Below are 22,138 nucleotides of genomic sequence, written 5' to 3'. Positions count from 1 at the left end.
GAAGATGTGGTTCAATCCCTGGGTCGGGAAGATCCCCTGGAGGAGGGTGTGGCAACCCACTCCAGTATTCTTGCCTGGAGAATCCCATGGACAGAGGAGCCTGGTGGGCCATGGTCCATAGGGTCACAGAGTCAAACATGACTGATGTGACTTAGCACATATGCATAGATGTAAATTTATTGGTTACTTATCAAATAAACCTGTACAAAGGTTTTGTAATTATGTCAAATATTTTAGAATTTGCTTTCTGATGTAATTTTGTAAATCATTTATAGGATTTTCCCATTTTGACATTAATTTTTAGTGGTTAATTTTATAAACATTTTAAAATATTTAACCTAACCGTAGCAATTTAGGCTGTAAAATTTATTATATCTTCAGTGATTTGGTTTTCCACCTGGATGTGATAATTACCATGTGGAATCAGTTCTGTTTTCTTATTTGTCATTAAGTTATTGCTATGGTGTTTTATTACATTTCTCAGAGAAGACTTAACAGTTTCATATTGTTGAACTTTAAGAACCAACAGTTTCAGGAGTGGTTAGTATTTTACTTCTTAAGCTACCAGACAATGAGTATTCTGGTGTTCATTTTCTTAAGGACATGGTTTGTGTGTGTGTGTGTTTAATTAAAGTAGCAAGTAGTGCCAAAATTAAAACTGAGTCAATATGTAAAACAAAGCAAAATTCCTGATCTCTTCTCAGCCTAGTCAGCAAAATCCATACAGAATTGATTTTGTTCAAAATAAAAGTAGTCTCTATCTCTGAGTCACTAAATAGAGGTCACATTTATCACATAAAAGTAATTAAAATGAATATACTTTTGTAAACAAATTGAATCACATAGGATTATAAATCATAACACCAAAAGAAATTCAGTAAATCTGAAACTTTTGTAAATCAAAAACATTAAAAACATGAGTTACACAAATTGTCTTGTGTAATATTTCCATATTGATTATTTTTAGACTTCTTTATTGAGGTATGATTGATATACAAAAAACTGTTCATATTTAATATATACAACTTGAGTTTGGAGACAAATATACATCCATGCAAAATTCAGGCTTAAATTGAAGAAAGTAGGGAAAACGACTAGACCTTTCAGGTATGACCTAAAGCAGATCACATAACAATTACACAGTGAGGGTGACAAGTAGATTCAAAGGATTAAATCTGCTAGACAGAGTGCCTGAAAAACTATAAATGGAGGTTCATAACATTGTACAGAAGGCAGCCGAAACCATCCCTACGGAAAAGAAATGCAAGAAGGAATAGTGGTTTTCTGAGGAGGCATTATAAATAGCTGAGAAAAGAAGAGAAGTGAAAGGAAAAGGATAAAGGGAAAGATATCTGAATACAGGGTTCCAGAGAATAGCAGGGAGAGAGAAGACAGCCTTAAGTGAACAATGCAAAGAAATAGAGGAAAACAATAGAATGGGAAAGACTAGAGAATCTCTTCAAGAAAATTGGAAATACCAAGGGAACATTTCATGCAAAGATGGCCATAATAAAGGACAGAAACAGCAAGAATCTAACAGAAGCAGAAAAGATGATGAAGAGATGGCAAGGAAACACAGAACTATACAAAAAGGTCTTTATGACCTTGATAACCATGATGGTGTGGTCACTCACCTAGATCCAGACTTCTAGAGTATGAAGTCAAGTGGGTGTTATGAAGCATTACTATGAACAAAGCTAGTGGAGGTGATAGAATTCCAGCTGAACTATTTCAAGTCTTAAAAGATGAAGCTGTTAAAGTGCTGTACTCATTATGCCAGCAGATTTGGAAAACTCAGCAGTGGCCACAAGCCTGGAAAAGGTCCGTTCATTCCAATCCCAAAGAAAGGCATCACCAAAGAATATTCAAATTACTGTACAATTGGACTCTTTTAACATGCCAGCAAGATTATGCTCAAAATCTTTCAAGCTAGACTTCAACAGTACATAAACAGAACTTCCAGTCGTACAAGCTGGATTTAGAAAAGGCAAACGAACCAGAGCAAATTGCCAACATCTGTTGGATCATGAGAAAAGCATCTACTTCTGCTTCATTGACTACACCAAAGCCTTTGACTTGTGGATCACAGCAAACTGGAAAATTCTTAAAGAGATGGGAATACCAGGCCACCTTACCTGCCTCCTGAGAAACCTGAACGCAGATCAAGAAAAGTCAGAGTGAAAGTGGCTCAGTTATGTCTGACTCTTTGGGACCCCATGGACTACACAGTCCATGGAATTCTCTAGGCCAGAATACTGGAGTGGGTAGCCTTTCCCTTCCCCAGGGGATCTTCCCAACCCAGGGATTGAACCCAAATCTCCCACATTGCAGGCGAATTCTTTACCAGCTGCGCCACAAGGGAAGCCCAAGAATACTGGAGTGGTAGCCTATCCCTTCTCCAGTGGATTTTCCTGACCCAGGAATTGAACCGGGGTCTCCTGCAATGCAGGCAGATTCTTTACGAACTGAGCTATGAGGAAAGCCCTAAGCAGCATTTAGAACCAGACATAGAACAACTAATTAGTTCAAAATTGGAAAAGGAGTATGTATATAGCCACCCTGCTTGTGTCACTTATATGCAGAGTACAGCATGTGAAATGCCGGACTGGATGAAGCACAAGCTGGAATCAAGATTTCTAGGGAAAATATGAATAACCTCAGATAGGCAGATGACATCACCCTTATGGCAGAAAGCAAGGAGGAACTAAAGAGCCTCTTGATGAAGGTGAAAGAGGAGAGTGAAAAGCTGACTTAAAACTCAAAATTCAAAAAACTAAGATCATTATCCAGTCCTATCACTTACTGCAAATAGATGGGGGAAAAGCGAAAACAGTAACAGATTTTATTTTCTTGGACTCCAAAATCACGGTGGACAGTGATTACAGCCACAAAATTAAAAGACACTTGCTCCTTGGAAAAAAAGTTATGACAAACCTAGACAGCATATTAAAAAGCAGAGATATCACTTTGCCAACAAAGGTCTGTCTGGTCATAGCTCTATAGTTTTTCCAATATTCATGTGTGGATGTGAGAGTTAGACCGTAAAGAAGGCTGAGCCTGGAAGAATTGATGCTTTTGAACTGTGGTGCTGAGGAAGACTCTTGAGAGTCCCTTGGACTACAAGGAGATCAAACCAGTCAATGCTACAGGAAGTCAGTCCTGAATATTCATTGGAAGGACTGATGCTGAAGCTGAAACTCCAATACTTTGGCCACCTGATGCAAAGAACAGACTCATTGGAAAAGACCCTGATGCTGGGTAAGATGGAGGGCAAGAGAAGGAAGTGACAGAGCACTAGATGGTTGGATGGCATCCCCCATTCAGTGGACATGAATTTGAGCAAACTCCAGAAGATGGTGAAGGACGGGGAAGCCTGGCATGCTGCAGTTCATGGGGTTGCAAAGAGTCGGACACGACTGAACAACTGAACAACAAATACACCCGTGTAGGCATCACCACAACCTTTACCATAAACAATGGCCATCTCCAGAAGTTTCTCATCTCTTATTATTTTGTAATAACACAACATAAAATTAACCTTCTTAGCAAATTTTGAAGTATATGTTTAGTACTGTGCTGTAGAGTAGGTCTCTGGTTCTAGGCTATTAAATGTTTTCATATTAGCTTTTAGCATGCAAGAGTAATTATGGTCTGTTTTAACTATTACTAATATTAGCTATGGATGTTAACTATCTCTGGAAAGTTTTGAACAGTGCTTTGCTTTCTTTGTTAATATTCGTCCTCAGCTGGTAGCCAAAAGCTGTAGGCTGTAAAATTTCCATTAAAAATCCAAAATGTTACTTAATTTATATTGTGAGAAGGGATGAATAATGAATGACTGTTTTATGATTTTTAAAATTAAAATATGTTTTTTAAAAGTGCTTCATTTTTATAGTCTGTCATTTTACTTTTGTAATGCTAAATTGTTATCTCCTTCAAGCTCTGGGGTATCTAGCAAAATTTAAATGACCTGGCATTACGTTTTCTGAGTAATATGAAAAAAGAAGGGATAGAAAGATTTACTGAGCTCATTTTATGTATGCTAGGTAGGTATTACATTCATTAATTAGGAAGCATTTGGCTTCAAGAAATAAAAAATCACACTTAAAATAGCTTAGACCGGTTGGTTTTTCTTTTTTAATTGAGGTGTAAATGACATATAACTTATTAGTGTCAGGTGTATCACATTATGACTTCACATTTGCACATATTATGAAATGGTCACCACAGTAAATCTAGTTAATACATACTTAAAGTTTTGTGATAAAATATTTTTAAAATCTACTCTCTTCAGTTCAGTTCAGTTCAGTTCAGTTACTCAGTCGTGTAACGTCCGACTCTTTGTGACCCCATGAACCACAGCATGCCAGGCCTCCCTGTCCATCACCAACTCCCGGAGTCCACCCAAACCCATGTCCATTGAGTTGGTGATGCCATCCAACCATCTCAGCCTCTGTCATCCCCCTCTCCTCTTGCCCTCAATCTTTCCCAGCATCAGGGTCTTTTCAAATGAGTCAGCTCTCCGCATCAGGTGGCCAAAATATTGGAGTTTCAGCTTCAACATCATTCCTTCCAAAGAACACCCAGGACTGATCTCCTTCAGAATGGACTGGTTGGATCTCCTTGCAGTCCAAGGGACTCTCAAGAGTCTTCTCCAACACCACAGTTCAAAAGCATCAGTTCTTCAGCACTCAGCCTTCTTTATAGTCCAACTCACATCCATACATGACTACTGGAAAAACCATAGCCTTGACTAGATGGATCTTTGTAGACAAAGTAACATCTCTGCTTTTGAAGATGCTATCTAGGTTGGTCATAACTTTCCTTCCAAGGAGTAAGCGTCTTTTAATTTCATGGCTGCAGTCACCATCTGCAGTGATTTTGGAGCCCAGAAAAATAAAGTCAGCCACTGTTTCCACTGTTTCCCCATCTATTTGCCATGAAGTGATGGGACCGGATGCCATGATCTTCATTTTCTGAATGTTGAGCTTTAAGCCAACTTTTTCACTCTCCTCTTTCACTTTCATCAAGAGGCTCTTTAGTTCGTCTTTACTTTCTGCCATAAGGCTGATGTCATCTACTCTCTTAGCAACTTTCAAATATGTGTTGCAGTATTAACCATAGTCTCCATGTTGACTATACAGTTCTTATGACCTATTTATATTTTATAATTTGGCCCCCTTCATTCATTTTGCCCACCCCAGCATCCCCCCAGTGGCAACCACCAGTCTGTTCTCTTGTATCTATGAACTTCATTCTTTGTTTTAAATTCCACATATACATGAAGTCTGTGGTATTTATCTTTATTTGAATGTTTCACTTAGCTAATGAACTCAAGGTCCAGCCAATACTGTCTCAAATGATGAGGTTTCAATCTTTATTTTGGCTAAGTAGTATTCCATTGCATATGTGTACCACATTTTCTTTATCCATTCATTGATGGACACTTAGGTTGTTTCCATATCCTTGTTGTTCAGTCACTTAAGTCTACTCTTCGGGACCCCATGACCTGCAGCATGCCAGGCGGCTCTGTCCTCCACTGTCTCCTGGAGTTTGCCCAGACTCATGTCCATTGAGTAATGGATGCCATCTCATCCTCTGCCACCCACTCCTGGAGTTTGCCCAGACTCATGTCCATTGAGTAATGGATGCCATCTCATCCTCTGCCACCCACTTCTCCTCTTGCCTTTAATCTTTCCCGTATCTTTTCCCTTATCTTAGTTATTATAAATAATGCTGCAGTGATTATGGTGGTACATACATCTTTTTTAAAAATTAGTTTTCATTCTTCAGATAAATAAGCAGGAGTGGAATTGCTGGATCGTATAATAGTTCTATTTTTAATTTTTTTAAGAACCTCCATATACTGTTTTTCATAGTAGCTATACCAGTTTATCGATACAATCCAATCCCACCAATAGTGCACAAGGGGGGTCTCCGTTTTCTTCATATTTTCTCCTATGTTTCTTATATCTTGTTTTTTTGATAATAGCCATTCTAACTGGTGTGACATGATAGTTCATTGTGGTTTAATTGTTTTTCAAAGTATAGTCCCCAGACCAGCAGCAGCAGTAGTATCTAGGAATTGTTTAAAAAGTTAAGGAAATTCACTGGTGGTCTAGTGGTTGGGATTCTGTGCTCTCCCTGCTGAGGACCCAGGTTCAGTCCTTGGTGCTGCTGCTGCTAAGTCACTTCAGTCGTGTCTGACTCTGTGTGACAGCATAGACGGCAGCCACCAGGCTCCCCTGTCCCTGGGATTCTCCAGGCAAGAACACTGGAGTGGGTTGCCATTTCCTTCTCCAATGCATTAAAGTGAAAAGTGAAAGTTAAGTCGCTCAGTTGTGTCCAACTCTTAGCGACCCCATGGACTGCAGCCTACCAGGCTCCTCCATCCATGGGATTTTCCAGGCAAAGTACTGGAGTGGGCTGCCATTGCTTTCTTCGTCAGTCCTTGGTAGGGGAGCTAAAATCCCATAAGCTGTGGCACACCAGAAAATTAAAAAGTCCATTCTCAGGCTCCACTGCAGTCTGCTTATCAGAAACTGGTTTTGGAGCCCAGTGTTCTGTTTTAACAAATGTTGCGAGTGATTCTGACATAGCTAAAATTTTGGAGCCACTGGTTTAGATCTTTAAGAGCCCATCCTGTCTCGACATGAAGCCAGTTTTCTCAGAAACATATGGCCGAAAGATACCTTAACAAAATCAAAGCTGTATTAGGAAGAAGGTGTGAGGATGTATACTAAGACAAAAGAGGCTATCCTATGCATGGTGCGTGTGTATATATATGTTTTATATATATATATATATATATGTATGTATGTATGTATGTATGTATGTATTTTAACCAGCTAGACAGCATATTAAAAAGCAGAGATGTTACTTTGCCAACGAAGGTCCATCTAGTAAAAACTATGGTTTTTCCAGTAGTCATGTATGAATATGGTAGTTGGACTATAAAGAAAGCTGAGCGCCGAAGAATTGATGCTTTTGAACAGTGGTGTTGGACAACACTCTTGAGAGTCCCTTGGACTGCAAGGAGATCCAACCAGTCCATCCTGAAAGAAATCAGTCCTGAATATTCATTGGAAGGACTGATGCTGAAGCTGCAACTCCAGTACTTTGGCCACCTGATGGGAAGAACTGACTCATTTGAAAAGACCCTGATGCTGGGAAAGATTGAGGGCAAGAGGAGAGGGGGACGACAGAGGCTGAGATGGTTGGATGGCATCACCGACTCAATGGACGTGAGGTCAAGTAAACTCTGGGAGTTGGTGATGGACGGTGAGGCTTGGCGTGCTGTGGTCCATGGGGTCACAAAGAGTCAGACACTACTGAGGGACTGAACTGAACTGATGCATGGTGTGTGTGTGTGTATATATATATTTTAAAATCTCATTTAAACCACGTTTTGGTGTGCATATTTTTAGTTATAGAAATTCTGACTGGAAGTAATGATAGGTTTTCAAAATAGCATCCCACTACCACCAAATTATTTAATGTTTGTTTTATGTGTGAGGCAGTGCAGGGATGGGAGTTGGTGACCACAGTTCACTGTATATGTAAGAGGACTCTGTATTGTACAGATGGTGTAGAGATGGTTATAGTGTGTCTATGAGGGGTTGTGGGAGAGAGATCTTAGGGTAAGTGTGATGTAGAGCTGGTTGGGAAGATACAGGTGTGGCTGGTGTGAGTGGCAGGGTGGATGTTCATCAGAGGTGTACTGTGTCCTATGCATGCACATCCTGGAATGTGGAGAAAGGAGATGTGTGGGTGTGGGTATGGTACAGTGCGTATACTAGAAAAGTGGTTGTGTATGTGTGAAGGGCGGCCTTGTGTGCACAGCTTTGTGTGTACACACAGCAAGGTAAAGGGGGAAGAGCAGGTTTAATTTAAAATGGAAGAAATATTCAGTGTATCATTATGATACATTCAGTGTATTATTTACCTCTAGCTAAAAGTCAGGTAATTTAGATATTTTTTGTTTATAGTCATAATAATAATCTTAAAAATTGAGTTACATTCAGGATACCCCTTGTTAGTGAAGTATATACCTAGGCATAATAGATAATAATTACTTTTTCAAGAAACTAAGTGTTAGGAAACGCAGTTTAACCAGAAGGGAAAGAGACACGTGTACCCCAGTGTTCATCGCAGCACTGTTTATAATAGCCAAGACATGGAAGCAACCTAGATGTCCATCAGCAGATGAATGGATAAGAAAGCTGTGGTACATATACACAATGGAGTATTACTCAGCCATTAAAAAGAATACATTTGAGTCAGTTCTAATGAGGTGGATGAAACTGGAGCCTATTATAGAGTGAAGTAAGCCAGAAGGAAAAACATAAATACAGTATACTAACGCATATATATGGAATTTAGAAAGATGGTAACAATAACCCGGTGTACGAGACAGCAAGGGAGACACTGATGTATAGAACGGTCTTATGGACTCTGTGGGAGAGGGAGAGGGTAGGAAGATTTGGGAGAATGGCAATGAAACATGTAAAATATCATGTAGGAAACGAGTTGCCAGTCCAGGTTCGATGCACGATGCTGGATGCTTGGGGCTGGTGCACTGGGATGGCCCAGAGGGATGGTATGGGGAGGGAGGAGGGAGGAGGGTTCGGGATGGGGAACACATGTATACCTGTGGCGGATTCATTTTGATATTTGGCAAAACTAATACAATTATGTAAAGTTTAAAAATAAAATAAAATTAGAAAAAAAAAAGAAAAAAAAATGGGCTGTGTAATACTCAGAGGAATTTTCAGGTCACACTGAATATTTGTATAAGATTTATTTGTAGTAGATTGGCTTCGTTTTTATAGTCACTCTGAAAGTTTGAAGGGTCCTCAAAGGATATTTTAATGCTTAAAAATACATAAAAGATGAAATGTTATAAGGATTCTTAGACATAAATAAGGCACAATTTTATGACTGTAGAAACAGATAATAAAATTTGAAGTCATTTGTGTACTTTGGAAGGGATTCTGGAAACTGTACTGATTACTTTTTTTATGACTGAGGTATTTTTAGTGTATTTCTTAATGTACTGGTGTTTGGAAATACATGCTCTGTATCTTTAAACCTTTGAGTCCTTTCTTTGCACATTTGGGTACAGTGCAACCAAACTTAAACATGGGAAATCCTCTCTTCCCTCCCCAACTTAACAGTCTCCACTCAGGACTATCTTTGCAATGGATACTACTTAGTGATTAGCTCTCTGTCTTGTCAATCAAATCGTTGTCTCCAGCAAACTGTTTTGTCACTGTAGTAGGGCTCTTGTGCTGGAAATGGATCTTTGACAGAGGAAGAATGCTTTTTAAAACAGTTCTTAGGAGATGATGTAACTTAATTTGTCCTGGAAACGAAATGTCTCGTCTCTGGTATGGGAAAAAAGGGAAAAGGCATCAACCAATTAATCAAAAATATACTCTGGTAAATCTTAGTCAATGATTTCAATTTCTGTATTTACTAGTCTTTTTATGGTGACATTCTGCAGAATTATGCAATTTTAAATTTTAAACATAAAGAATACTTACAGAATTCAAAATTGTATGATTGTAAAAAAGTACCTTCAAGTTATTTCTGCTAATCCTAAATATCTTCAAAAGGAAATAAGTAAGGGACTATGATTTTGGTTTGTCAAAGTGTTTTGGTTTTCCTGTTTTGCATCAGCAGGAAGTTATAGAATTTTTATTACTGTCTTAATTTTCAAGTTAAGCTTTGTAGGAAAATACTCAGAATTTTGTTTTCCTTAAAAATGAGTAAATTTTTGTTTTGCTTAAAAATAAGTAGACCCTTCTTAATGAATTTCTATTTTATTGATTGGATCCCAATCCAAATACATTTATAATTTAGTGTATGAAGATTATTGTTTTAGCCATATAAGACCTTTTTTCAGCTATCCAAAAAGTTTCAAGCATTACTGCCTAATACAAAACTCTAAATAATATTCTAACAAAGAAAAATCTTATTCAACCTTACTGTTATAAGACTCCTAGGTATTTTTTGGTGTAAGTATTTATGCATTATTTGTTAGAAAATGTATAACGGTTGTTCTTTCTTTGGTAGTTTAGGATTATATCTTGCCTTATGAATGTTCATTTTATTTGTATTATAGTTGTAGGTGATTTAAATGGGACTGGATATGTACTTAGACCCCAGAGTGACTTTGAAAGTTGTACCCAGCAGCTTGCCACTCTCAATTGTGTAAAAATATCAAAATGATTTCTATTAGTAGTGTTTTAATTTGGCTGAGAGTACTTTGTTAAATCTTTTTATTTTTAAGTTGACGATTTCAAGTTTTTGTTTATGAAACATCACCACAGAGGGTTTAGTCATCTGAAAATGACTGGATTTGTTAAAATTCTGATCAGATTAGCCAATTAACACAGTTTTTTTTTTTAAACCAAGAACAATGATGCTATTCATATGTTTTTAATTTGCAGTTTGAATTAACATTTATCATTAGTTTGCTAATACTGTAATATAGTTCATTACAAATATAGGCAAAATGTGGATATTTTAAACTTTGTAGGTCATTATAATGTACATCACACATTTATTACAGTCACAGATTCATTTTCAACCTTATAGTAAGGTGTTAGGTGATTTTGTCATATGAGAGCATGCTTCTCATTGGTCCTTAGCTCTGCACATAATTAGAGTTTATATATAATACTTCATTTAACCTTCACAATAAGTTGCAAAGTCAGTAGTATCACTTGGCATTTTAAAGGTGAGAAAATTCATATGGACTTATTACTGAACTAAGCTGTCCTGGAGAACAGAGACAGCTCAACCCTAGCATATTCATTACCTCACTAGGATGTCTTTGAGAGTTTTATAAGATGGTACAATATAGTATAATGTGTTTTGGTGTGTAGACAAGCTCAGGTCCCCATTTTCTAACTGTTTTCCTTGCTTTGGAGTAGAAATCCCAGAAGCTGTAGGGTAGGAGAAAGGCTTAAGAAAATTTGCCATTTGCAACAACATGGATGAACCTAGAGGGTATTATGCTTAAGTGAAAGTGAGAGAAAAACAAATACTGTATGTTATCACTTGCATATGGAATCTAAAATGTAAAACAAAGTAGTTAATATGACAAAGAAGAAACCATTTTACAGATACAGAGAACAGGGAATATAGCTGATATTTTATAATAATTATAAATGGATTACAATCTGTAAAAATTTTTGAATCACTGTTGTACACAGTGATTGATAAAGTCAAGCATGCTTCATCAATATGGTTCTCACTTAAGCTAACTGGACAGATTTTACTTCATTCTGTATATTTTAGAGTATATTCTACCTATTAGTCCTATTAGTTCCAAAGATGGCTGTTGCCAGTGTCTCTGTCCCCAAGGTGAACTTCTTTTGCTCCCTGCCTCTACAGAACTCCAAAATCTGCAAGCAGATCTAACTCTGGCTCCTTTCAAATTACTGCTTCTGTCCCAAGTCTTTCAGAGTATGTGTGCTCTTTTAAGGCTGAAGTCTTCTTTTTCCTACAACTCTCTGGGTCTCCTGAAAGGAAACCCCACTGGTCTTCAGAGATAAACATTCTGGTGGCTCGGTTTTTCTAGCAGAGAACGCCCACGTTCGGGAACCTGGTGTGGGACTCAGACTCCTTTAGAGAGAACTTCCGCAGTTATAGTTAGCCTTCTGTTTCTGGTTCACCTACCAAAGGTATGGTCTGCACTATACTATGACTCCACCCCTCTTGCCCATTGCCCATCTTCATTATATCTTCAGTTGTTAAAGATCTTTTCTGGTAGGTTCCAGTCTGTTTCACTGATAGTTGTTCTGTGAATAATTCTGATTTTGCTGTGCTCATGTGCTCAGCGTCTTTCTACTCAGCCATCTTGCTGTCTTATTTTTAAAGGCTGTTGCAGAGTTTATTCTGATGTATAATGTAAATTTAATAATTTACTTAAAGCTGTTTATATATTTAGTATACCCATATACTCTGCCTTTTTTGTGTTTGTCAATAAATTGTAATTGACATGAAGATTTATAAGCTCATTTTATAAGGGTGTAAGCTTAATCACGTTAAAGTCACAAAATATTAACTATTTTTTATATTTGTTTAATATTTAAAATATTAAACATCACTTTTCTCTGTCAATTATTCACTAGATTTTGTCATATTTCCCTTTTTTTGTTGTTCCCTAGACCCTCATATATGCCAAGATAAATTTCTTTTTTATATTTTAGGCTTTTATGTTTGAAAACACATGATGAATTATTTATGTCTGTGTAGAAATTAGCTCACAGCTAGAATTTTAAGAAAAACAAATTTAAATGTAAAGCTCTTTCCAGTGACCTCAGCTGAAGAATGATTATAATACGGATAAAAAAATTACTTATACTAACACTATACATGTACCATGAGTTTTTTAAATTTAATCCTCAAACTGTGGAATATTGCCACTTTCACCTTCATTTTACAAAACAGAGACATAAGATAGTCATATTGCAACCAGAAGTCGGGGCTGTGGTTTGAATCCAGCCATTCTGTTCTGGCTCTAGGCTGTGCTCTCAAATTCTTTGCTGTATTTGGTCTCAAAATCATCAGAATATAACCAGGAGAAGGGGGTTGACATTTATTTTGTACATTTATTGTATCAGTTTCTGCTTTATATATATCTTATACATACTGTTATTTATTCCTCATAAAGTGCCTAAGATCATTTTCATTCGAAAAACCAGAAATAGATTAAGTTTGATTGCTCAAGTTCACCCAACTAATATAATCAGCCTTCCTTATCTGCCACTTCTGCCTTCTATGGTTCTGCATTTACAGATTCAGCCAACCACAGATCAGCAGTATTTAGGAAAAAATTCCAGAAAGTTCCAAAAGGCAAAACTTGAATTTGCCACATGCTGGCAACTATTTCCATAGCATTTATATTGTATTTACAACTATTTACATAGCATTTACACTGTATTAGGTATTGTAAGTAATATACTGGAGAAGGAAATGGCAATCCACTGCAGTTTTCTTGCCTGGAGAACCCATGGACAGGAGAGCCTGGTGGGCTACAGTCCATGGGGTCACAACAAGTCGGAAATGACTGAAGCGACGTAGCATAGCACAGCACAGGTAATATATAGTTGATTTAAAGTATATGAGAGAGGTGTGCATAGATACATGCAAATACTTTGTCATTTTCTGTAATGACATCCATAGATTTTGGTTTCAGTGACAGTTTCTGGAACTGATCCCTTAGGCATATGTAGGAATGACTGTTAAAGAGAATCAAAATTACAACAGAGGAGTTTTACAGCTAAACCCAGGATTCTTTCTGCCATACTGCGTTTCCTATCTATAATACATATTCATGGGAAGTTTAACAAGTGGTTATATATGCCTTATTGTATAAACCTTCTGCTCTCTGGTTACAACGTAATTGAAAAAAGGACATATACAGATATATTCAGCGTAGAATATTTTATTTGACTTCAGTAGTTGAAAAGCATATTTATTAGTATATAAGTTGTGAGACCTAATGATAAAATGAGTCTCTTTGATCCCACTCACTCACTTGCTCACTATCCAACTTAAGAACTAGAATGTTACCAATGAACCAGTATCATCCTGTGTGTTCTTTCTCTTTCTCATTTCATGTCACTTCCAGGCTGGTAGCCACCTCCCTGAATTTTGTTACCGTTTCCCTGCTTTTCTTTAATTATCAGATTTTATTTTTTGGAGCAAAGTTTACAGAAAACTTGAATGGAAAGTACAGAGAGTTCCCATATACCCCCTTTATCTCCAAACACAGTACCCCTATTATTTACATCTTGTATTAATGTGGTACATGTTATATTGTATAAACTAATATTATTATACATCATTACTCAAAGTCTATAGTTTGCTTTGGGGTTCATTCTTTGTGTTACACATTCTATGGAATGACATGTATCTGCCATTACAGGATGATGCAGTGTAGTTTTCATTACCTTCAAAATACCTGTGCTCTGTTCATTTCTCCTTTGCTCCACCTGAAGACCAGGTAACCACTGATGTTTTTACTCTTTCTGTAGTTTTGCCTTTTCCAGAGTATCATATGGTTGGAATCAAACCATATGTAGCCTTTCGTATTAGCTTCTTTCAGTTAGTAAGATGAATTTAGGGCTCTTCCCTGTCTTTTCATGGCTTGATAGCTCATTTCTTTTTAGTGTTGACTTTTAATATTGGACTTCCCTTGTGGATCAGCTGGTAAAGAATCAGCCTGCAATGTGGGAGACCTGGGTTCTGTCCCTGGGTTGGAAAGATCCCTTGGAGAAGGGAAAGGCTACCCACTCCAGTGTTCTGGCCTGGAGAATTCCATGGACTATAGGCCATAGTATCGCAAAGAGTCAACATCACTGAGCGACTTTCACTTTAATATTCCATTGTTTTAACATACCATAGTTTGTTAATCTGTTCACCTACTGGAGAACATTTTGGTCACTTCCAAGTTTTGACACTTAAAGAAAAGATTGTTATAAACATTTGTGTTCAGATATTATGTGGACATAAATTTTCAGCTCATTTAGGTAAATACCAGGGAGTATGATTGCTGGATTATAAAAGTGTATTTTTAGTTTTGTAAGAAACTGCGAAATGGTTTTCCAAAGTGACTGTACTGTTTTGTCCTTTACCAACAATAAATGAGAGTTCCTACTGCTCCTCATCATCACCAGCATTTAATGTTATCAATGCTTTCATCCTGAAGACGTTTATAGTAGTATCCCATTGTTTCTTTAATTTGCGTTTCCCAGAGGACATATAACAGAGCATCTTTTCATAGTCTTGTTTGTCTGCTCAGATGTTTAGTTCATGTTTTTTTCTCTCATTGTTTTTAAGTTCTTCGAATATTTTGGATAACATATGTATCAGATATAAATCTGGCAAAGATTTTCTCCCAGCCTGTGGATCATTTTTGTATTCTCTGGACAGTGTCCATTCCAGGCCAGTTGTTTTTAGTTATAATGAAATGCAGCTTGCTTTTGGTGTTTTATCTAAAAAGGCATCCAAACGCAAGGGCACCTAGATATTTTTCTGTGTTATCTTCTAGTTATTTTATAGTTTTGCATTTTACATTTGGGTTTAAGATCCATTTTCAGTTAATTTTTGTGAAAAAGTGTGAAGACTTTGTCCAGTTTAACTTTTTTGCATGTGGATGTCCAGTCGTTGCAGCACTCTTTGGTAAAGACCATTCTTCATGGTGTTATCTTTGCTTCTTTGTCAAAAATCAGTTGACTGTACTTGCCTATATCTAGAGTCTGTATCTTCCATTCCATTGATCTGTTCTTTTATCAATATCCAGTCTTGACTATAGTAAGTCTTGAAGTTGAGTAGTGTCAGTCCTTCAGTTTTCTTCTTTTCCTTCATTATTGTGTTGGCATTGGGATCTTTATACATAAACCTTAAATAATCAGTTGCATATATCCACAGAATGACTGAATAGGATTTTAATTGGAATTGTGTTGTCTATAAACCAAGTTGGGAAGAACTGATATTTTTTCTGTACTAAAATAAATAGTATTATTTTACATTTCAGATTCCCATTACTCATTGCTGATATATAGAAAAGCAATTGACTTTTGTATATTAACCTTATATCCAGCTAACCTGCTACAATTGCTTATTAATTCCATTGGTTTTTGTTGATTTTTTTAGAATTGTGCTTAGAGTTTAATTCCATCCTTCCCACCTGTATACCTTTTATTTCCTTTTCTTGTTTTACTGTGTTAGCTAGGTCTTCCTAGAATATTGAGTAAGAGTTGAAAAGTATTTTAATTGTAGGACTTTTTTTTATTAGGTGTTCTTTATCAAGTTTCAGGTGTTACTCTCTATTTCTAGGTTGCTGAGAGTGTTTATAGTGCATGTGAGATTTTGACTAATGCTTTTCCTGCATCTATTTATGTGTAATGGAATGTATCAGTTAATTTTCATATATTGAAATATCTTGCATATCCCTTGCATGTGTGCTGTGCTAGGTCACTTCAGTCGTGTCTGACTCTTTGCAACCCTCTGGACCATAGCCCACCAGGCTCCTCTGTCCATGGGATTCTCCAGGCAAGAATACTGGAGTGGGTTGCCATGTCTTCCTCCATGGGATCTTCCCAACCCAGGGATTGCACCCACGACTCTTAAGTCTTCTGCATTGGTAGGCAGGTACTTTACCACTGGTACCACCTGGGAAACCCCTATCCTTTAACATACCTGCAATTAAATCCCACTCGGTCACTGTATATAAATCTTTTTTTACATGTTATTAGATTTATTTGTTGAGGGGTTTTTGCATGTATGTTCATCAGAGATAGTGATCTGTAGTTTGTCTTTCTTGGTATGTCTTTATTTTTTATTAGTGTAATGCTGCCCTCATCAAATGAGTTGGAAAGTATTTTCTCTGCTTTTATTTTTTGGAAGAGATTGTAGAGAATTGCTATAATTTATTCCTGAAAGGTTTGATTGAATTCAGTAGTGAATCTGTCTAGATTCATTAGAGATGCTCCAGAGCTAGAGATCATGCCACTTTGGGTTCCTTTGTAAGCACAAACTCAGCTGTGATGGGGTATGAATGTTTCCTTTGCAGAAGTCAGTATCATATTGGCCAGAATGAAAGTCTGTTAATTTTCCCTTTTTTCTATTATCCTGTCTGTCATAGCTTTCAACAAGTTTGAATAGCTTTTGATAGAGTTACCTTAATGTTTATTGGTAGCTAATTTATTTTAGTTGGCTAGAACTAGGTCTGGTACTTTATGTTTTACAAGACTATAAATTATTAATTTAGTAGATATAGAGCTACTCCAGAGGATCTGTTTCTTCTTGTATGAATTTAGTGTTTTGTGTCTTTCAATGAATTGGTCCATTTCATCTAGGTTTTCAAATTTGAAAGTGTAGAGTTGTTTATAATATTCCATTATTATCAACAGTGATGGCCTCCATATATGATATAATTTATTTGTATGTTCTCTTTTTTCAATTTTATTAGCCTGACTAAAGATTTAAATTACAACTATTGAAAACAGTAGTTGTAATTTAAGGCAAAAAGAAGCAAAGTTTTAACATAATCCAAGTCTTATTTTGTAATAAAGACTTTGTCATATATTATGAAATATAGAACAGAGTTTTAGGTAGTTACAGGATGCTATTGTATTCCCTTTTTTGTTAGCTACAACAGCTCAACTTTAATTTCCTCCTTTTAAAAAATATTTTTGGATATCAAAGTAAATATAAATAGCATTGTTAGTAACATTTTTCTTTCTACATTATCTCCCTTTACTAAGGAATAAAAGAAGGAGTAAATGAGAAATGAAAATTCCACATTCACAGATATCTCTGTTAGTCTGCAAGGCAGTTGGGGGAAGGGAGATTTGTTTACAGATAATCCTAAGGGGAAATTCAAGAAAGAGAACTGTTGAAGCCAAGCAAAAGACACTCAGTTGTGTCCTTCCTACTCTCTGCAACCCCATGGACTTTAGCCTGCCAGGCTCCTCTGTTCATGGAATTCTCCAGGCAGAAATACTGGAGTAGGTTTCCATTCCCTTCTCCAAGGGATCTTCCCAACCCAGGGATCAAACCCGGGTCTACCACATTGCAGGCATGTTCTTTACTGTCTGAGCCACCAGGGAAGCCCAAGAGGACTCTTAGACCGAAGCATTGCTCTTTCTTTCTAGGAAAACGTGTTCTTATTCACGACATTTACAGCAACTATACATTTCCTCTTTTTTAAGCTTTTCTTCTTAGCTGTGTGTCTCACTGTAATAGAGATGAGTGGATTTCATTCTGCCTTTAGGTTTGTAATTTGTTGAAAGTAAATGCTTAGGCAAACACTTTGTGAGAGTCCTTTGTCAAGCAGTTCCTACATATGGGATTTAGCAGTGTATCCAAACCACTTTGCACCTTAAGAAATGACTTTCTAGCCAGACGGCTAATACACTTTTAGTTAGAAGGTCTTGAAATAGAGGAAAACAATAGAATGGGAAAGACTAGAGATCTCTTCAAGAAAATCAGAGATACCAAGGGAATATTTCATGCAAAGATGGGCTCAATAAAGGACAGAAATGGTATGGACCTAACAGAAGCAGAAGATATTAAGAAGAGGTGGCAAGAATACACAGAAGAACTATACAAAAAAGATCTTCACGACCCATATAATCACAATGGTGTGACCACTCACCTAGAGCCAGACATCCTGGAATGTGAAGTCAAGTGGGCCTTAGAAAGCATCACTACAAACAAAGTTAGTGGAGGTGATGGAATTCCAGTGGAGCTATTTCGAATCCTGAAAGATGATGCTGTGAAAGTGATGCACTCAATATGCCAGCAAATTTGGAAAAGTCAGCAGTGGCCACAGGACTGGAAAAGCTCAGTTTTCATTCCAATCCCAAAGAAAGGCAATGCTAAAGAATGCTCAAACTACCGCACAATTACACTCATCTCACATGCTAGTAAAGTAATGCTCAAAATTATCCAAGCCAGGCGTCAACAGTACATGAACCGTGAACTTCCAGATGTTCAAGCTGGTTTCAGAAAAGGCAGAGGAACCAGAGATCAAATTGCCAACATCCACTGGATCATGGAAAAAGCAAGAGAGTTCCAGAAAAACATCTATTTCTGCTTTATTGACTATGCCAAAGCCTTTGACTGTGGATCACAATAAACTGGAAAATTCTTCACGAGATGGGAATACCAGACTACCACCTGACCTGCCTGTTGAGAAACCTATATGCAGGTCAGAAAGCAACAGTTAGAACTGGACATGGAACAACAGACTGGTTCCAGGTAGGAAAAGGAGTACGTCAAGGCTATATATTGTCACCCTGCTTATTTGAATTCTATGGAGAGTACATCATGAGAAACGCTGGGCTGGAAGAAGCACAAGCTGGAATCAAGATTGCCGGGAGAAATATCAATAACCTCAGATATGCAGATGACACCACTATTATGGCAGAAAGTGAAGAGGAACTAAGAAGCCTCTTGATGAAAGTGAGGGAGGAGAGTGAAAAAGTTGGCTTAAAGCTCAATATTCAGAAAACAAAGATCATGGCATCTTGTCCCATCACTTCACGGGAAATAGATGGGGAAACAGTGGAAAGTGTCAGACTTTATTTTTCTGGGCTCCAAAATCACTGCAGATGGTGATTGCAGCCATGAAATTAAAAGACGCTTACTCCTTGGAAGGGAAGTTATGACCAACCTAGATAGCATATTCAAAAGCAGAGACATTACTTTGCCAACAAAGGTCCGTCTAGTCAAGGCTATGGTTTTTCCTGTGGTCATGTATGGATGTGAGAGTTGGACTGTGAAGAAAGCTGAGTGCCGAAGAATTGATGCTTTTGAACTATGGTGTTGGAGAAGACTGTTGAGAGTCCCTTGGACTGCAAGGAGATCCAACCAGTCCATTCTAAAGGAGATCAGTCCTGGGTGTTCTTTGGAAGGAATGATGCTAAAGCTGAAACTCCAGTACTTTGGCCACCTCATGTGAAGGGTTGAGTCATTGGAAAAGACTCTGATGCTGGGAGGGATTGGGGGCAGGAGGAAAAGTGGACGACAGAGGATGAGATGGCTGGATGGCATCACTGACTCGATGGATGTGAGTTTGAGTGAACTCCAGGAGTTGGTGTTGGACAGGGAGGCCTGGCGTGCTGCGATTCATGGGGTCGCAAAGAGTTAGACACGACTGAGCGACTGAACTGAACTTAACTGAACTGAATTGATTTCCTCAACTGTGTACTTTAATACTTGGGAGTATGATACAGGACATTTTGTAGCAATCTGTCCATTTTCTACTTAGGTTTAATCTTTTGGATAAAACAATACTTTCTGTACATGGATTATGATTTACTAAGGGGTTAAAAGTTAATTTGAGACTAATTTCAGATGCACTATATATACTAGGAATCTGTATCTCTTTATTCATTTTGATAGGGGGAAGTATATTTCTTTAGTTGCTGGACGAGATAGATGGGCCTAAGGCTGAGCAGCTGGAGTTTGTTCTTTATGGGCAGATACTCCAAGATGAAGACAATAGCAGGAAGAAGGAGTATCTGAGCCTTGCCCAGAATAAAGCTAATAAACCATATATTCCTCATTCTCAAAGTCAGAGACCTTCCTGACTACACGTGCACAGAAAGGCTCCTCGAAGGTCAAAAGGGGTGGGGGTGTCTCTCCATAGTAGGTGACGTCAATCTACCCATAGGCCTCTTTGCAAGAATCCATCTTGTCTAAGAGATGTGTGAACACACATGGAAAATCCGTGGGATAAGCCAGATACAGTTTCAGAACCAGGCAAAGCAAGGTGATTGGCCAAAGGAAGCCCAGAAGAGAATGCCCCTTACGACTGTTCAAACTACCATGAACGCGAGATGTGCTCTCTGAGTTCACTGATGTGAGTGTATTCATAACATACCTTTTTCCTCCTAATAAACACTGTACTTGTTTCACTACATTTTGTCTCTCTTTCGGAATTCGTTTATATAGAGCCCATGAGTCAAGGGCCTTGTCGCTGGCCACTGTGCCTGGTGGTCCAGTGGCTAGGATTCTGCGTTATCACTGCCACAACGTGACTTCAGTCTCTGGCCAGGGAACCAAAATACTGCTTCAAGCCAAGGCCATCCGAGATCATCGTCATTTGATTTCAAGTCTTTCTTCTTTATTAGTTTACCTGCACTTTTGACACTGTTGTATATCTCCATTCATCACAGCATGAGTAAATATTTAAGGGAAAGGAGGTGGTGAGTTTGCAAGTCCAAGAAAGGAATATAGTTTAAAAAAAAACATCAGAAAAGTAGATTTGTGATATTAAAGAAACTGTGACAGTACCAGATATAATAAGTTTATAATGGCAATTTATGGCTCCCTCTCTGTCAGTTCCTGTTCTAGGTGATGTTGGTACATAGATTATAACTGATCCCTTTATGAGCAAATTCAACTTTACTGTCGTCCAGGAAGTGTGTTTTATATGGTAAAAGAAGAGCTTTAAGTGTAAGATAAGCGTTGAGTGGAAGAATAGAAAGAATGGAAAGGAATAGTTAAGTCATATAATTTGAAAACTCTTGTATAGAAAACTCCTGTAGACTGAATGCCATAGGAAAACAGAAGAAAAATATAACTGATCTTTAAATATTTTGTAGAAAGTTCTGTTTGTGACTTAGAAAAGGAAGCTGTGATTTTTAGTTTTTTACCTTTAGTACCCAATTTTTCTTTCATATTTATTGAAAATGCTGTTCTTAATTGAACAATCTTTAATATTTTTAAATTTAAATTTAAGAGTAGGGAAACTGGGCTTGCCTGATAACTCAGTTGGTATAGAATCCGCTTGCAATACAGGATACCTCGGTTCAATTCCTGGGTCGGGAAGATTGAAAACCGAAATGTTTTAATATCAAAAATAAAAACCAAACATAAATATGGATACTCTTCAGCCTTATTCTCTAGTCCTTAGGTAAATGATGAAAATCATCAAGTAAAAGTAGTGTTAATCCCTATTTACTCTGTGGTGGGCACTATATTCAGTCCTTTATGTGCATTTCTTTTTATTTACACAGAAACCCTATTTGGTATGTACTCTTATTGTTTTCATTCTTTTATGTACTCTTATTATTTCCTTTGTCTTATTGTTCCCATTGAGAAAAATAGATAAAGGAGGAGGAAAACCTAGTTCCATCCAATTCCCCAGAGGTTGAGTCATAACCACTTCAGGTTTCTTTGTAAGTAAAGAGTCAGCTATCATATTGTATGTTCTTTGCTTTGCGAAAGTCAATCTAATAATGGCCAGAATGAGAAAATCTGTTCAGTTTCTTTTTGGTTTTTTAATTCTCATGTCTCTCATTGCTTTCACCAAGTTTACTTTGCTCTTTATAGAGGTGACTGATTCCTTTTAGTTGGCTGGAACAAAAACCTTTTTAAAAACCTAGTTTAGAAGTCTTGTGGGTCAATTGGTTTAACTGCATTTTGTGGCCAGAACCTCTGCAAATAACTGTTTGATCACAAGAGGAATTTGTCATAGCTCAGGAGTATTCAGCACATATTTTAGCACGACCAGAGTTCACTGTATTATGGTTACTGTTTTGGTAATTATGTCATGATCTGAAAAAGCGGTAGCTGTTGTGTGAGTCTGAGGAAACTTGTCTGTTTT

The 22,138-nt window shown here is 37.4% G+C and overlaps 1 protein-coding gene across 16 annotated transcripts in view; it reads left to right on the top strand.

Annotated features, from left to right (window-relative positions):
* OXR1 (oxidation resistance 1) overlaps positions 1 to 22,138 on the top strand; it is a 565,559-nt gene that overhangs the window by 531,670 nt on the left and 11,751 nt on the right. Inside the window, exon 1 of one of the 16 annotated variants that reach the window (XM_027561335.1) lies at positions 9,251 to 9,441. The exons of 14 other annotated variants lie outside the window; for them this stretch is intronic. In XM_027561335.1, coding sequence (XP_027417136.1) covers positions 9,376 to 9,441 — 66 coding nt within the window. In that variant the 5' untranslated portion in view covers positions 9,251 to 9,375. Of the gene's footprint in view, positions 1 to 9,250; positions 9,442 to 22,138 lie in introns of those variants that run through there. One more of the 16 variants, XM_027561336.1, reaches the window with a different exon arrangement.

This window comes from Bos indicus x Bos taurus, chromosome 14, assembly GCF_003369695.1.
Source record: "Bos indicus x Bos taurus breed Angus x Brahman F1 hybrid chromosome 14, Bos_hybrid_MaternalHap_v2.0, whole genome shotgun sequence".
Taxonomy (NCBI): Eukaryota; Metazoa; Chordata; class Mammalia; order Artiodactyla; family Bovidae; genus Bos; species Bos indicus x Bos taurus.
This window is presented reverse-complemented; position numbering and strand designations above follow the sequence as displayed.